We start from the raw sequence: 17,887 nt of genomic DNA on the forward strand, positions 1-17,887 counted from the left end.
CTGAAATCCTAGAATTTGGACACTTACAACTTACCCAAGAATGTATGGAAGTCATAAAGCAAGCCAGAAGGCCGTCCACTAGGCACTGCTATGCAAGTAAATGGAAGAGGTTTGTCTGCTACTGCCATCATAATCAGATCCAACCTTTACACGCAACTCCAAAGGACGTAGTGGGTTACTTGCTTCACTTACAAAAATCTAACCTAGCCTTCTCTTCCATTAAAATACACCTTGCGGCAATATCTGCATACCTGCAGACTACCTATTCAACTTCCCTATATAGGATACCAGTCATTAAAGCATTCATGGAAGGCCTTAAAAGAATTATACCACCAAGAACACCACCTGTTCCTTCATGGAACTTAAATGTTGTCTTAACAAGACTCATGGGTCCACCTTTTGAACCCATGCACTCTTGCGAAATACAGTTCCTAACCTGGAAGGTTGCATTTCTCATCGCCATTACATCTCTAAGAAGAGTAAGCGAAATTCAGGCGTTTACAATACAAGAACCTTTTATACAATTACACAAAAATAAAGTCGTCCTAAGGACTAATCCTAAATTTTTACCAAAGGTTATTTCACCGTTCCACCTAAATCAAACAGTGGAACTACCAGTGTTCTTCCCACAGCCAGATTCCGTAGCTGAGAGGGCACTACATACATTAGATGTCATAAGAGCATTAATGTACTACATTGACAGAACGAAAAACATCACAAAGACTAAACAACTATTTATTGCATTCCAAAAACCTCATGGCGGAAACCCAATATCAAAACAAGGTATAGCCAGATGGATAGTTAAATGCATCCAAATCTGCTACCTTAAAGCAAAACGACAACTGCCCATTACACCAAGGGCACACTCAACCAGAAAAAAAGGTGCTACCATGGCCTTTCTAGGAAACATCCCAATGCAAGAAATATGTAAGGCAGCCACATGGTCTACGCCACACACGTTCACCAAGCACTACTGTGTAGACGTGCTATCTGCACAGCAAGCCACAGTAGGTCAAGCCGTGTTAAGAACATTATTTCAAACCACTTCCATTCCTACAGGCTGAGCCACCGCTTTTGGGGAGATAACTGCTTACTAGTCTATGCAGAACATGTGTATCTACAGCGACAGATGCCATCGAACTGAAAATGTCACTTACCCAGTGTACATCTGTTCGTGGCATCAGTCGCTGGAGATTCACATGTGCCCACCCACCTCCCCGGGAGCCTGTAGCAGTTCGGAAGTTAGCTTCAACTTTGTACATTTGTATATATATTATTTTAACCTTAAATAGGTACATACTTAGTCACTCCATTGCATGGGCACTATTACTACAACACAACACCTACCTCACCCTCTGCGGGGAAAACAATCGAAGATGGAGTCGACGCCCATGCGCAATGGAGACAGAAGGAGGAGTCACTCGGTCCCGTGACTCGAAAGACTTCTTCGAAGAAAAACAACTTGTAACACTCCGACCCAACACCAGATGGCGAGATATGCAGAACATGTGAATCTCCAGCGACTGATGCCACGAACAGATGTACACTGGGTAAGTGACATTTTCAATATATTTAAAAACATGTTGTTTTTGTAAATTGGTGTCCATTTCCTTTTATAGTGTGTGTATGCATCAAATGTCTAACACTCCCCTTTAATTAGCCTAAGCTGCTCGACCATCCTACTACAGTTCGAGCTCTTGGGATTTTTAAGAAAAGCCCTGTCTACTTCTAAGGGGATACCTAGACTCTTTACACAGCATATCTCTTTTTGGTATATTCTATAAAGAGCCAACTTCCTAATGTTAGTTAGTGGGAGTTCATGATTTTTATCTGAGTTATGGCTGCGTACAACCTTGATTTCTATTTTCTTTTACTGTCTTAGCATTTATAATATTTCTAATTTATTTTTATTTATTTTTTTGCAGCAGCAGCAGTTATTCGGCAGATCATTACCTGCAAGAAGCAAAAAAGCTGAAGCACAACGCAGATGCATTGGTATGGGGCCATCATTATGTTTGATAATCTCAACTTTTGTTGAATCTTTCTTCATATAATCCATGATTTCCTTCGATTTATATCTGAACTTAATTCCAAGACATTATTGGCCTACTGCGATTGAGCAATGCTTGTGTGTGCTCTCAACAGAAAGAACATTCACAGTAAGGGTTTGGGGGTTGGTTAGTGCTATGAAATTTTGAGCTGAATTATGATGTAAGAATTCAGGTCTCTCTAATTGCAGCTGGGTCATTTTGTTTGAGAAAAGTTTAATATTGTTAATACTTGTGTTTTGTTAACTTGAAAACTACAGCGCTCTATGTAAGCCTGTAGCAACACATATACATCTACCTTCTATAAGATGCTTCTGCCCGTCATCCAGCTCTATTACAGCCCTAGCTGTAATGATCTCTGTCCGAGCCACATTTGTCAGCTTGGTAGGATGCCCATAGTGCTGAAAAGATATCTATACTACACTGTAGTGGATGCTCTCTAAATTATTTTCATTTCTTCTATTTGGAGAGCAAATCTCTTCTTTTAATTTTATTTAATAAAAATGAGAACAACAACGGTTGCTCCACAAATTCAAAATATGCATAACACATTGTTTTGTCTCCCCTCCTTGTTCCACATACAGCGATATGCCCTGTGGAATGTTTCTACCTCCCAAACCACTATACACACATGCAGCAACAGCAGATGTAGCAAGGGTTTAACAGTCACAAGGAGGCTATAATTCAAGACGGTGGCATTTACAAATTCAGCAGTCATAATGGCAAAAGGCACATTCCTGCAAATGTAATTCTAGACTGCACTGTGAGGTCATGTGTCATGAGATGCTGCATTCTGAGCTGGATCAAGTGCTTGCGCTAAAAGGTAGATATGTAGAGGTAGACGTATACCCCTCGCCCGTGAAGAGGAAAGGGGACTGTGTAGGGGTTGGGGTAGGAGTCTGACATACAGGGTTAACTGTTTATTACAGTATATTCAGTCCGTAGTCCAGTCCATGAACTAGGAGGCGCCTGTCTTCTCCCCCAGTGACAGGCAACATGTCTCTTAGAAAGCAGTAAGGCCAGCGCCATGTATCGCCTGTAAGTAGCATCCAAGTCGTTTACGTACCCAAGGAAAACAATGAGAGGAGTCACCGGTAGCTCTTTCTCTATCATAATGGAGCGGGCGGCTCGAACCTCCTGCCAATAGGATTGTACCACCCCACAAGACTAAGCCAAACGGAAGAAATCTGAGCCAACCATCACACATCTGTGCATCAGTAGTCTTGTTTGAGTCCGAATTTATGCAGTTTGACAGGAGTGTTGTATGGCCTCTGAAGGAACTTGTAATAAATAATTGAGTCTACTACTGAATGATATCTGCCTTGTCTGTGCACAGCAGTAGCACCACTGCCTATCAGTGAGGTTTCCCAGTGTTGCTGTGCCTCTCACCGATAGCCTGGAAATTCTACCTGTGCAGAACGATAAATTGAGGATATCACATGTTTAGTACTAGTGGCATGAAGCATCTTATGTAGTATGACAAAGGTATGAGGTTCAGCAGAGAAATCAACTACAGCCACCTTATGTTTGCATTTCTAACAGATGTATGTGACTACAACCATGGGAGAGACTAGCTCATCTACTGTTTAATCAGCTTGTATTATAAAAAGGCCTTCACAATACAGATATCTCCAGTGACTGAAGCGCCGTCTTTTTTGCTGGAGTCTACAGGGGGATTCATGTGAGACCAGCAGCAGCGAATGATAGCCTAGAGGGATCTGTGGAGAATATTTGCAGCATAGTCTCTACCATGCACCTGTTGTGCACTTCACTGTAGAAAAGGCACCTGAAATCTTCCATAAAGGGGTGCCCTTGAGGGAAGCAGGAGATATCTGTGCCTTATATCCTTGTTCAACAGCCAAATGGGGAAGGAACGGAGTGGGACGGTACCAATGGACAGCTTGATGAACTTGTTCGCACAGATACTAAAGCTCCATATCTGGATCTTGAAAGCCCCCCTCCTGAAATGGTAATGTGAGGGTGTCCTGTTGTATACAGGCTTCTTCCCATATAGGCTAACCAAATCAACTGTGTTGTCAGTGCACAAAAGAAATTTTGAGTTGAAGGGATACAGATGTTTAGAAAGGTACAGCGGCATAGGCAGGAGCACCATCTCCTTAATGCAATAGGCCCTTCAAGTGACAATGGGAGAGAGATCTAGTGGGTAATTTAATCAGTGAATGTAGTAAGTGCAGTTCCATCGTTAGGACTAAGTATCTCCTCACTGTCACGGGATATTACTATACCCACGTACTTGAGCTGTACTGCACTACTGTAATGGAAAGTCTGGGGTGAAAGGTTTTGTGGCCTGCGTGAGAGGGGAAGAGCTGCAAATTCTCCTAGTTGATTTGAATGCCCAACAACCCACAAATCCAATGAACTCTCTCAATATAACATTAATATAACATGTATACTCTGATGTGGGTCCCTGAGAAATAATGTACTGTCATCCGCGTATAGAGAAATAAAATGTGTCAACTGGGTTAGGGCAGTGCGTAGTCATGATACTGTTGACCCAGTATGGCAGCCGGGAGCTCACTTGTTATCCAGGACAGAAATGTATATAGGAATCCCATCCTTCAGAGAATGGCTTTCAGATGGTCCCCTTCGAGAGAAGCAAAGGCTTTAGTACCATCTAAAAAGACCGTTGCCTCGTCAAGGTCAACTGTGAACAATGTTTGCAAATTATAGGCGGTAGATCGTCCTGGTATGAATCCGAACTGATACGGGTGGGCCAGAAATATCTTGAAGAGGGTCAGAAGGGTAGCAAGTAATTCAGCTAATACTTTAACATCCCAGTTAAGGGTATTCAGCAGGTAGCCCATCAGACCCTGGTGCCTTACTAGCCTGTAACTGTTGTATCACCTCAAAGACCTAATCAATGGAGGTATTCTGTTTGAGTAATGTGTGCTGATTATCACTTAACCATCCCAGGGCTACAGTCTCCAGGTAAGAACCCACCTAACAGGCTCGCTCTGCTGGGAGATGCAAATCCAATAAAGTCTGCGGTATGCTGCGGGTGTCAATATACTTCTGATCCTACTCCCTGGAAAGCCTAATCCATCATTAGAAGCCCAACAGCGCTTGATCATACTAGCTAGTTTTCCCCAGACGCTCACCCTCCCCATAGGCCCATGCAGTGACATGCTTGTCACGGAAGAGGCTTTCCCTAGCGGCCATGTTGTGATATTCCGACGGCACAGATTTCAATTGTTGTGCTAGTAAATGATCCTGCGGCTTGCTGTGCTTCTAAATTCATAAGGTCTTTCTCCAGCCTGTATAGATGATTCCTTAGAGAGGGCATCTTACCTACACCCTAACCCCCTAAACTGTTGGTGAGGCACACCTCTATAACGGTGACCCAGAAGGCCTCCAGACTGTGCAGACCAGCAGTACAGTCCCATCATTTCAGTACTCAGAAGTCCTATCTAAGTTCCTCCTTAAACTGGTGGTCCAACAGTACAAGTAGGGAGAAGTGCAGTTAGCACTAAGGGCCTTTTGTGTGGGGATGGGCATTGTAATCAAGAGCAGAAATGGTTAGAGAATGTTTGTGCAAGGGGTTTAATCTCACATGTCCATGGGCCCACCCCAGGTAAACTGCTTAGTAGGCATCTGGGACCAGTTCCAATGCTCCTCTGAATAAAAAGTACTTTCTCTAGTGAGAGGGTGGAGAGCAAGCATTGTGTCCAAAAGATACTGGTCCCTCATAATATGGTGATGGTATGAGGCAATGCTGTATTAACTAGGTGATACGTGTGAGTGGTCAAGACAAACAGTAGTGAAAAAAAGCTTGGTCCTTGCATTTGGCCTATAGCAGTTAACTACATTAATCGTGTGCGAGAGTAGCTTCCCTCACATGATCACACTTACCCCGATCACCCGCCCTGCACAAGAATTACCTTACACCTTGCATATTAGGAGTAGGAGCAAAACACGCTATAGGATGCCCTTTTCACAGCAAATGATGGTTGTGCACAGTCAGGTGGGTTACCTGCAAAAGGGCTATGTGAATCCCATGTCTGTCTAGGTAGGATGGTATATACCTGCAGTTGCGAGGGTTGCTTGGACCATGAACATTCTGGGTAATAGTTATACAGTATGTGTGGAGAGGTAGGAGCTTCTTTTGACATTCAGGTCAGATTGATGGTAGATGGGCTGTAGGACGCAAAGGTGGAAGACTGAACGTAATCCTCTCACACTGATGTCCCAATCCAGTCAAGACAACACCCCCACCTATCCCACACACCCTAAGACAAGTGGATGTAAAGCAGCTCACCCAATAGCTTATGCAAAAAAAAAAAAAAAAGTAAACCAAAACTGAGGAGTAACCTGCAGGGTGTACAGCCAGTGAGGCTCATCCTAGTTGTGCTGAGGGTGTTAGTGGAAAATTAACAAAACCCTACCTGTTGAAGATAATGCATTAAGAAGGATATGCAAAGAAGACTTATGGTGCAGGAGGAACTACTAAGATGCAAGGCCGGTCCATACTAGAGCCTCAAGATATTTGATCATGTCACAGTTTACTCACACAAATTCTAACCCATTCTAGTCGATGGGGAAAGCAGCTCAGGATAAAACAGCAGCATGTATCCCTCTGGAGTCACAGGCAGGAAATTTAAGTAAGATTTCTGATATTGAGGGGTGCTAATGAAATGTTGCTTCACCTTGAAATGTGATCCAAAGTCGAGTTGGGTAACACAAATGGTAAAGGATAGCAGCCTGTTGAAGCTTTTGTTTGATTTGAATGAACTTGGGGCGCACCTCCTGGGCCACCGCCGTAAAGTATGGGAATGGTGAGAGGTCGTTGCCATCGAAGCTCAAGGTCCATTTCTCTCAAGCCATTCAAAGAGCAGCATTGCGATCACAGAAATTTAAGAGGCAGCAGCGATCGTGTGTGCTGGGGCTTCTGGTGGATGTCGAGCAGCCACTGCTCTATGGGCACCCTCGACAATGAAAGTCGAGAGAAGGAGTCTGCTCCAAAGAGGGCTACTAACATGTTATCAACATACCTCTCTAAATCGCTTGTGTTGGTAGAATCTGCCACTCCTAAAATGCGGATATAATTGCAGCATGAGTGCACCTTCAGATCCTCATTCTTCACTGCTATCACCTTGAGGACTTTCTCCATGTTAAGAAGGGTGTCGCCCTAGGAAGACACGATGTGCTCAACCTTTGAGATGTGCTGCTTAGCCTCCCGTAGTTGACGGTCATGTTCCTCCATCTTCAGAGTAGTAATGTCCATTCTGGTGCTCATGGAGTTTGTTTCATTTGAGGCTTTGTTGCATTGCCACCAGCAAGGTCCTCAAATCAGCCATGCCACCTAGGACAGACCGGCTGCATCAGACACCACCGGCCCAGCATCATACACCCACGGGACACAACGAAAGCCAAAATGGAGTTAGAATTGGCGACCTTTTGATTTGCCCATTACAGTGAGATCTGCACCTCAATGTGCAAGTCACTGAAGCGATGCCACACAGCAAGGAGTGGAAAAATAGTGCCACCAACAACAGCCAGAGAGGCAGCAGCCCAGTTCAGAGGTGTCCATTAGGTGGGGATAGGACCAGGTCCCTCTTTGCCCCCACATTGAGCTGTTGAGTGGATGGGGAAGGGGGGGAGGGGATGCATGTAGAATTTCACCCCAGTAGAACAGCAGCTCACTGGACCTTGAAGTGCCTCCAGCATGTGGGTAATTAGTCCTCCATGCCCGGACCGCACTGTCCAGGAAGCAAGCCTGCTCCCGTGCAGCCTGATGCTGAATGCGCCTTGCAATAGTCTAGGCCCTGCTATCCCTCAGGACATAACTCTGACATCATTGGAAAGCAGGTGGGTGCAGTTTGAGGCCTCCATTCCTTGTCCCGACTGACCATGATCATATGGCCTTTCTCAGTGAGCCCAGTCAGTGCAAGGCACCCCTTGGGAAGCAGTCTGCATTCTTCCAGCTCGTCCCCATATGCCTCATGTCTTGGGGTGGGGTGCTACCACAGCAGCTCTCAAATCAGCCCTGCATTCACCTGAGAGTTAGGCCGCATTCAGAGCTGTGCTGCTGGATCAAAGATAATCTGGCCTCAGCGCTTCCTCCTACCAAGTGGCCCTTGGGAATGCCCAGATAACTTGTTCTGCAACCCCGACAGGGTTCTTTCACTGGTTAACCTACCAAGGCAGCTCAAAGGTCTCCCCACAGATCCCTCTACATCCTTCCCACATCACCAGGCTCAGCAGCCCACACTCAGCAAGGGTCTATTTCCGAGGGACATACCATGGTAGCAGCTCCAAAGGTAGAGGTAAGGGCGGCTCTCCTAAAAGAACAGCACCCACAAAGCAGTGACATGCCACACCGTCAACACCTTGAGCCTCCTTGGGACGATGGCCTCCTGCATTGCCTTAATTCCCCACACCAGGTTACACATGTTAGCTGTAAGAATGTTTGATGCATCAGTAGTCTTAGGCAGGACATCATTGGGGCGATCTAGTGTTGATGAGCTGTTGTACACATAACTCTCTGGAGTGGTGAAACACCAACAATTTGTTGCCAGGCGGCCTTTCTTGATGAAGTTCCTGAGATTACCATCACAACGGACACATCTCTCACAGTGTTGTTTGTGCATCAAGGCCTCCCTTCGCCAAATTGGGGGCAAAGTAGTCCTCATCTGGACAAACAACATGACAACTATGTATTAGATACAGTAAATGGGAGGCACTCACTCTTATCAGCGAGCTCAGACCGTTTGGGGGTGGGGGGGGTGTACTCTCAACTCCAGAATCTATCTGTTGGTGGAGTAACTTCCAGGGTTAGCCAACGACTTTGCAGACCTCCTCAACAGTTCACAGTTGGCTTAAGTTTCTTTGTAGTTTCCAGCTTTTGGAAACTGTCTTATCCTGTCATGACTACTTAACCTAAGGGTGATATTGTGGTGTTTTATGATTTGCTCTGCTGCTTGTCACAAAATTAAGTATTACTTAATTTTGTTTTGCAGTAAATAGTCACTATGAAGTGAAAGTCTAAAATAAAATAAACAATCTTAGTGTGTGTGTCTCTATATATGTATATGATTTTAACATTCATTATGTCTGTTTGGTATACTAGCTGGACAGAGCAACATACTGATTTTTGTTAGGGTAATGGAGTGGGACAGCAACTTGGGGACTATCACACCACATGCTGGCTTGTTTAAAAATTAAAATAAAACCCTCCAAGTTTTCATTTTTGTATATTCCCCCTTTCTATCTGGTAATTTTCTTTCACTTTAGTCTGATAGGTTTGAGAAAGCGGTTTACTACTTGGATGCTGTGGTTTCATTCATTGAATGTGGGAATGCTTTGGAAGAAAGTTCTCAGGAATCCAAGTCCCCGTTCCCTATGTATTCTGAAACTGTGGAATTAATCAAGTAAGTTTTGTTTTGCTACTTTAAAAAATGAAAAGTGCAACATAAAATGCCAGATTTTTAACTTGTTGAATGTTTTAAATGTGCATTACATTTAACCAGGCAATCTAAATCAAGCTTTTGGCATGCAAGTACATTTTATAATCTGTTTAGTCCATGTACTGCATTTCATCGTAAAAGAGTTTGGGGGTCATTTTGACCATGGCGGTCCGAGACCGCCAGGGCTAAAAGGACAGAAGCACCGCCAACAGGCTGGCGGTGCTTCCAGCCCTATTATGACCGCGGCGGACGCGCAGCGGTTGCACCGCCGGGGCCTGCGGTTTCCTGCCGTTTTAGCCCGGCAGTGATAATCCGCCAGCCTGTTTCTGGCGGTTTGCACCGCCAGGAAGAGGCTGGCGGTAAGGGGTGTCCTGGGGCCCCTGCACTGCCCATGCCACTGGCATGGGCAGTGCAGGGGCCCCCTAACAGGGACCCGGCCAGCTTTTCACTCTCTGCATAGCAGACAGTGAAAAGCGCGACGGGTGCAACTGCACCCGTTGCACGGCCGCAACACCGCCGGCTCCATTAGGAGCCGGCTCCTATGTTGCGGCCTCATCCCCGCTGGGCCGGCGTGCGCAAACTTGGTTTGTTCCCGCCGGCCCAGCGGGAATGTCATAATGGGGGCTGCGTGAGTGCGGCCGCACGCCAAGGTCATAATGACCCCCTTTGTCTTTCTACCGGAAAAGCAAACTTCAACTTGGATTCTGCTTTCAGTTGAAAGTAATACAATTAATTAAGAAGAGGTGAGCTGAGGTGGTTTGAACTCCGTTTAAAATGCCTGAGTGCATTTAGCAATGTACTCACCAGGACGCGTTGCTAAGTACGAACCGCAAACATCATTACTTACATCTCTGTTAAGTGACCTGTGAAGAGGGGATGTTCTGTCTTTTTTAAGAATGGAGCAAAAGCAGGGTGATTTGATCATGAAGACTCCACATTGAAATATTATGGATGATGTGAAGGAGAGAAAGATTGTACTGTAGATTTGTTTAGAGCTTACTACCCTTGACAAGCATTGAAGCGCTTTGCAGATTGGTAGCACTCTACTTCCTGGAGCCCAGGCCTACTTGGTCATGTTATTTGTAAGTATTGCAGTTAGTTGTATTTTATTCAGTATTACTACACATGGTATACTCAATCAATTTCTGGTCCAGGAGAAAGTTCGTTTTTTTAGTCAATAACTTTATTCAGTCCAGGTTAGACCATGAAAGTACGAAAAGACATCAACATATTCATAAACTTTTTTTAAATGAACACGAAGCTGAACATGATTAAAGGCAGACATTTTATGCATAATGATCAAAGGTATGAGCCATCCAAATATTTAATAGCCGACTGGCTAAAGAGTGTTTCCCCCTCTCTTCCCCCCCCCCACACCCACCTTAAAAAAAAAAAAAAATATATATATATATATATATATATATGTTCGATGGCATGTGTAGCTGCAGATACACATGCTTTGCACATCCCGCCATCTAGTGTTGGGCTCGGAGTGTTACAAGTTGTTTTTCTTTGAAGAAGTCTTTCGAGTCATCAGATCGAGGGACTCCTCCCCTTTCGGCTCCATTGCGCATGGGCGTCGACTCCATCTTAGAATGTTTTTTTTCCGCCATCGGGTTCGGACGTGTTCCTTTTTGCTCCGTGTTTCGGTTCGGAAAGTTAGTTAGAATCTCGGAAAAAATCGACTGCATTGTTTGCGTTCGGTATCGGGTTAGTTACTACAGATCGACACCGACTTTTGAAGAGCTCCCGTGGCCCTTTGGGGTTTTTTCGATCCCCCGTCGGGGCCTGGTCGGCCCGGCCACGTGTCTCTTCAAGGCTGATGGAACAGACCCCATTCCGCTTCTGCCCAAAATGTCACAACAAGTATCCGTGTACAGATCTGCACCTGGTCTGTAACTTGTGTTTGTCTCCAGAACACAAAGAAGATACTTGTGAAGCCTGTCGAGCGTTTCGGTCGAGGAAGACATTAAGAGACCGAGAGCGAGAAGACTGCAAATGGCGTCAGCGCCGACAGGACAAAGGCATTTGGAGGAGGAAGAGGAAAGCTTCTCCATCCAGGAGTCGGACTCGGACGAGCTCGATCCTGAAGAAACGCCTAAAACCGTGAGTAAGACGTCGAAACATAAAACTCACGAGAAGACCACAAAAGCCCAGGGGACGCCACCGCCAACAGGCCATGGCTTAACCCGTAAAATAGGTGACCGATCATCGGCACCGAAAAAGGTCACGCTTGTGTCGAAGTCATCCGACTCCGGTCGAGATACCGGCACACAGCAATCACGAGCCCGAGTCTGCGGCTCTGAGCAAGTTCGGCAACGAGACAGCGGCACCGAAATGGGTCGGCACCGAGAGATCACGACGCCGAAAATAAAGAAAGTGTTGTCGGAGCCGAAAAAGGCTACCGACAAGGTTTCCATTCCGAAACATCCAGCCTCGGAACTGAAATCAGGTTCCTACACAGAGGAACAGGAATTGTCCTCCCAAATGCAAGGACATAAGTTCGGACAAGAACTAGAATCAATGGAGCCAGACTACACTCAAAGGAGGCTCCACATTCAAAAGGACACAGGGAAGATAAGCACTCTTCCCCCAATTAAGATGAAAAGAAGACTTGCCTTTCAAGAAAAGGACAAGCAGCCACAGGCAAAGGTGGCAAGACAGACAACTCCACCACCATCTCCACCACCATCAATGCACACATCACCGGTAGTCACTCCACCACTGATGCAATCCCCAACGCATACTGCAATGAGTCAGGACGATCCAGACGCATGGGACCTTTATGATGCGCCAGTATCGGATAACAGCCCAGACTGTTACCCAGCGAGACCGTCCCCACCTGAGGACCGTACATCCTAAACGCAGGTGGTTTCAAGGGCAGCGGCTTTTCATGTCACCTTGCATGCAGAACCGATTGAGGATGACTTTTTGTTTAATACACTATCCTCCACTCATAGCCAATACCAGAGCTTACCTATGCTACCTGGAATGCTAAAACACTCCAAACAGGTGTTTCAGGAGCCTGTGAAGGGCAGGGCCATAACTCCAAGGGTGGAGGAAAAAGTACAAGCCACCGCCTACAGACCGTGTGTATATCACGCAGCAATTAACACCAGACTGGTAGTAGGGGCAGCTCGCAAGACAGCAAACTCTCACACCTCGGGAGACGCACCACCTCCAGACAAGGAGAGTCGCAAATTTGACGCTGCAGGGAAAAGGGTTGCAGCACAAGCAGCAAACCAATGGCGCATTGCCAACTCACAAGCACTTCTGTCAAGATATGATAGGGCTCATTGGGACGAAATGCAGCATTTCATAGAACACTTACCCAAAGAGTTCCAGAAAAGGGCACAACAGGTGGTGGAGGAAGGACAAACGTATCTCAAATAATCAGATACGGTCTGCAATGGATGCAGCAGATACAGCTGCGAGGACAGTAAATACTGCAGTAACAATAAGGAGACACGCATGGTTGCGTACGTCAGGATTCAAGCCGGAAATACAACAAGCCATGCTGAATATGCCTTATAATGGACAGCAGTTGTTTGGGCCGGAGGAGGACACTGCTATAGAAAAACGTATAAAAGACACTGATACGGCCAAAGCCATGGGCGCACTCTACTCCCCACAGAGCAGAGGCACATTTCGCAAAACACGGTTTAGAGGGGGGTTTCGAGTACAAGCTACAGAACCCACAACCTCACAAACAAGGCCCACTTATCAAAGTCAGTATCAGCGGGGAAGTTTTCGGGGACAATCTAGAGGGGGGCAATTCCAAAAGAATAGAGGGACGTTCCAAAGCTCCTCAAAACAAGCAGTGACTTCCAAGTCACAAATCCCCAACACATAACACCTGTGGGGGAGACTAAGCAATTTTTACAAACATTGGGAGGAGATAACAACAGACACTTGGATACTGGCAATTATACAGCATGATTATTGCATAGAATTTCTCAGATTCCCTCCAAACGTTCCACCGAAAACACACAATATGTCAAAACAACACATGGATCTTCTAGGACTAGAGGTCCAAGCATTGCTACAAAAAGGAGCAATAGAATTAGTACCAATTCAACAGAAAGGAACAGGAGTTTATTCTCTGTACTTTCTCATACCCAAAAAGGACAAAACACTGAGACCTATATTAGATCTCAGAACATTAAATACCTACATCAAATCAGACCACTTTCACATGGTGACATTACAAGACGTAATCCCACTGCTCAAACAACAAGACTACATGACAACACTAGACCTAAAGGATGCATATTTCCATATACCAATACATCCTTCACACAGAAAGTACCTAAGATTTGTATTCCAAGGGGTACATTACCAATTCAAGGTGTTGCCATTCGGAATAACAACTGCTCCAAGAGATTTTACAAAATGCCTGGCAGTAGTATCTGCGCATATCAGAAGGCAGCAAATACATGTGTTCCCATACCTAGACGATTCGTTAATCAAAACCAACACACTAGAACGGTGTTTACAACACACAAAGTACGTCATAGAAACCCTACACAAACTAGGTTTCTCAATCAACTACACAAAGTCACACCTTCAGCCGTGTCAAACACAGCAATACTTAGGGGCAACAATCGACACAGCAAAAGCGATTGCCGCTCCAAGTCTAGAAGAGTACAAGCATTTCACAATGTAATACAGGTCATGTATCCAAACCAAAGAATACAAGTCAAAATAGTCATGAAACTCCTAGGCATGATGTCCTCATGCATAGCCATTGTCCCAAACGCAAGATTGCACATGCGGCCCTTACAACAGTGCCTAGCATCACAAAGGTCACAAGCACAGGGTCAACTTCTAGATCTAGTGTTGATAGACCGCCAAACATACACCTCGCTTCAATGGTGGAACAATATAAATTTAAACCAAGGGCGGCCTTTTCAAGACCCAGTGCCTCAATACGTAATAACTACAGATGCCTCCATGATAGGGTGGGGAGCACACCTCAACCAACACAGCATCCAAGGAGGACAATGGGACACTCAGCAGAGACAGCTTCACATAAATCACTTAGAACTACTAGCAGTATTTCTAGCGCTGAAAGCATTTCAACCTATAATAACCCACAAACACATTCTTGTCAAAACAGACAATATGACAACAATGTATTATCTAAACAAACAGGGAGGAACACACTCAACACATTTGTGTCTTTTGGCACAGAAAATATGGCATTGGGCGATTCACAACCACATTCGCCTAATAGCGCAGTTCATACCTGGAATTCAAAACCAGTTAGCAGACAATCTCTCTCGGGATCACCAACAGATCCACAAATGGGAAATTCATCCCCAAATACTAAAGACTTACTTCCAAAGGTGGGGAACACTGCAAATAGACCGATTTGCAACAAAAAACACAAAATGCCAAAACTTCGCATCCAGGTACCCACAGGCTCACTCTCAGGGCAATGCGTTATGGATGAGTTGGTCAGGGATATTTGCATACGCTTTTCCCCCTCTCCCACTCCTTCCATATCTAGTAAACAAATTGAGTCAAAACAAACTCAAACTCATACTAATAGCACCAACTTGGGCAAGACAACCTTGGTACACAACACTACTAGACCTTTCAGTAGTGCCACATGTCAAACTGCCAAACAGACCAGATCTGTTAACTCAACACAAACAACAGATCAGACACCCAAATCCAGCATCACTGAATCTAGCAATTTGGCTCCTGAAGTCTTAGAATTCGGACATCTAGAACTTACACAGGAATGCATGGAGGTCATAAAACAAGCTAGAAAACCAACCACAAGACATTGCTATGCAAATAAGTGGAAAAGATTTGTTTATTACTGCCATAATAATCAAATTCAACCATTACACGCATCTGCTAAAGACATCATAAGCTACCTACTACACTTACAAAAGTCAAAGTTAGCTTTTTCATCCATTAAAATACATCTCACCGCAATTTCAGCTTATCTGCAAATTACGCACTCAACTTCATTTTTCAGGATCCCAGTCATAAAAGCATTTATGGAGGGTCTGTAGGAAGTTGGCTCTGTATGCACTATTTCAAAGTAAGAAATAGTATGCACAGAGTCCAAGGGTTCCCCTTAGAGGTACGATAGTGGCAAAAAGAGATAATTCTAATGCTCTATTTTGTGGTAGTGTGGTCGAGCAGTAGGCTTATTAAAGGAGTAGTGTTAAGCATTTGTTGTACATACACAAGCAATAAATGAGGAACACACACTCAAAGACAATTCCAGGCCAATTGTTTTTTGTATAGAAAAATATCTTTTCTTAGTTTATTTTAAGAACCACAGGTTCAAATTTTACATGTAATACTTCAAATGAAAGGTATTGCAGGTAGGTATTTTAGGAACTTTGAATAATCAAAATAGCATACACAGTTTTCACATAAATCACATATAGCTATTTTAAAACTAGACACTGTGCAATTTTCAACAGTTCCTGGGGGAGGTAAGTATTTGTTAGTTTTTGCAGGTAAGTAAACCACCTACGGGGTTTAAGTTTGGGTCCAAGGGAGCCCACCGTTGGGGGTTCAGAGCAACCCCAAAGTTACCACACCAGCAGCTCAGGGCCGGTCAGGTGCAGAGGTCAAAGTGGTGCCCAAAACAAATAGGCTTCAATGGAGAAGGGGGTGCCCCGGTTCTAGTCTGCCAGCAGGTAAGTGCCTGCGTCTTCGGAGGGCAGACCAGGGGGGTTTTGTAGGGCACCGGGTGGGACACAGGTCCACACAGAAAGTACACCCTCAGCAGCGCGGGGGCCGGCGGGTGCAGTGTGCAAACAAGCGTCGGGTTTGTAATTGAAATCAATGGGAGACCAAGGGGTCTCTTCAGCGATGCAGGCAGGCAAGGGGGGTGCTCCTCTGGGTAGCCACCACCTGGGCAAGGGAGAGGGCCTCCTGGGTGTCACTCCTGCACTGGAGTTCGGATCCTTCAGGTCCTGGGGGCTGCGGGTGCAGAGTCTTTACCAGGCGTCTGGATCTGAGGAGCAGGCAGTCGCGGTCAGGGGGATCCTCGGGATTCCCTCTGCAAGCGTCGCTGTGGGGGTTCGGGGGGGCAACTCTGGCTACTCACGGTCTCGCAGTCGCCGGGGAGTCCTCCTGAAGTGATTGTTCTCCACAAGTCGAGCAGGGGGCGTCGGGTGCAGAGAAGCAAGTCTCACGCTTCCGGCGGGAAACGCAAGTTGTTTCAAAGATGCTGCTTTGTTTCAAACTTGCAGTCTTTGGTGAACAGGGCCGCTGTCCTCGGGAGTTCTTGGTCCTTCTAGAGCAGGGCAGTCCTCTGAGGATTCAGAGGTCGCTGGTCCCTGGGGAAAGCGTCGCTGGAGCAGTGTCTTTAGAAGGGGGGGAGACAGGCCGGTAGAGCTGGGGCCAAAGCAGTTGGTGTCTCCGTCTTCTCTGCAGGGTTTTTCAGCTTAGCAGTCCTCTTCTTCTTAGGGTGCAGGAATCTTAAGTTCCTAGGTTCTGGGGAGCCCTTAAATACTACATTTAAGGGCGTGTTTAGGTCTGGGGGGTTTGAAGCCAATGGCTACTAGCCCTGAGGGTGGGTACACCCTCTTTGTGCCTCCTCCCAAGGGGAGGGGGGCATATTCCTATCCCTATTGGGCGAATCCTCCATCTGCAAGATGGAGGATTTCTAAAAGTTAGTCACCTCAGCTCAGGACACCTTAGGGGCTGTCCTGACTGGCCAGTGACTCCTACTTGTTTTTCTCATTATCTCCTCCGGCCTTGCCACCAAAAGTGGGGCCGTGGCCGGAGGGGGCGGGCAACTCCACTAGCTGGAGTGCCCTGTGGTGCTGTAACAAAGGGGGTGAGCCTTTGAGGCTCACCGCCAGGTGTTACAGTTCCTGCAGGGGGAGGTGTGAAGCACCTCCGCCCATTACATGCTTTGTTACTAGCCACAGAGTGACAAAGGCACTCTCCCCATGTGGCCAGCAACATCTCTCTAGTGTGGCAGGCTGCTAAAACCAGTCAGCCTACACGGGTTGTTGGTTAAGGTTTCAGGGGGCCCCTCTAAGGTGCCCTCTGGGGTGTATGTTACAATAAAATGTACACCTGCATCAGTGTGCATTTATTGTGCTGAGAAGTTTGATACCAAACTTCCCAGTTTTCAGTGTAACCATTATGGTGCTGTGAAGTTCGTGTTTGACAGACCATAAACTGTTATGGCTACCCTGCACTTACAATGTCTAAGGTTTTGCTTACACTGTAGGGGCACAGTGCTCATGCACTGGTGCCCTCACCTATGGTATAGTGCACCCTGCCTTAGGGCTGTAAGGCCTGCTAGAGGGGTGACTTATCTATACTGCATAGGCAGTGTGAGGTTGGCATGGCACCCTGAGGGGTGCGCCATGTCGACTTACTCGTTTTGGCCTCACCAGCACACACAAGCTGGCAAGCAGTGTGTCT

The 17,887-nt window shown here is 45.9% G+C and overlaps 1 protein-coding gene across 4 annotated transcripts in view; it reads left to right on the forward strand.

Moving 5' to 3' along the window:
• The window catches only part of AFF4 (ALF transcription elongation factor 4), a 902,368-nt gene that overhangs the window by 641,989 nt on the left and 242,492 nt on the right, over positions 1-17,887 (forward strand). For all 4 annotated transcript variants that reach the window (XM_069244725.1, XM_069244727.1, XM_069244726.1 and 1 more), the window contains 2 exons: positions 1,926-1,995; positions 9,300-9,436. In XM_069244725.1, the coding sequence (XP_069100826.1) occupies positions 1,926-1,995; positions 9,300-9,436 (207 nt within the window). The remainder of the gene's footprint in view (positions 1-1,925; positions 1,996-9,299; positions 9,437-17,887) is intronic.

The sequence above is a fragment of the Pleurodeles waltl genome, chromosome 7 (genome assembly GCF_031143425.1).
Source record: "Pleurodeles waltl isolate 20211129_DDA chromosome 7, aPleWal1.hap1.20221129, whole genome shotgun sequence".
Taxonomy (NCBI): Eukaryota; Metazoa; Chordata; class Amphibia; order Caudata; family Salamandridae; genus Pleurodeles; species Pleurodeles waltl.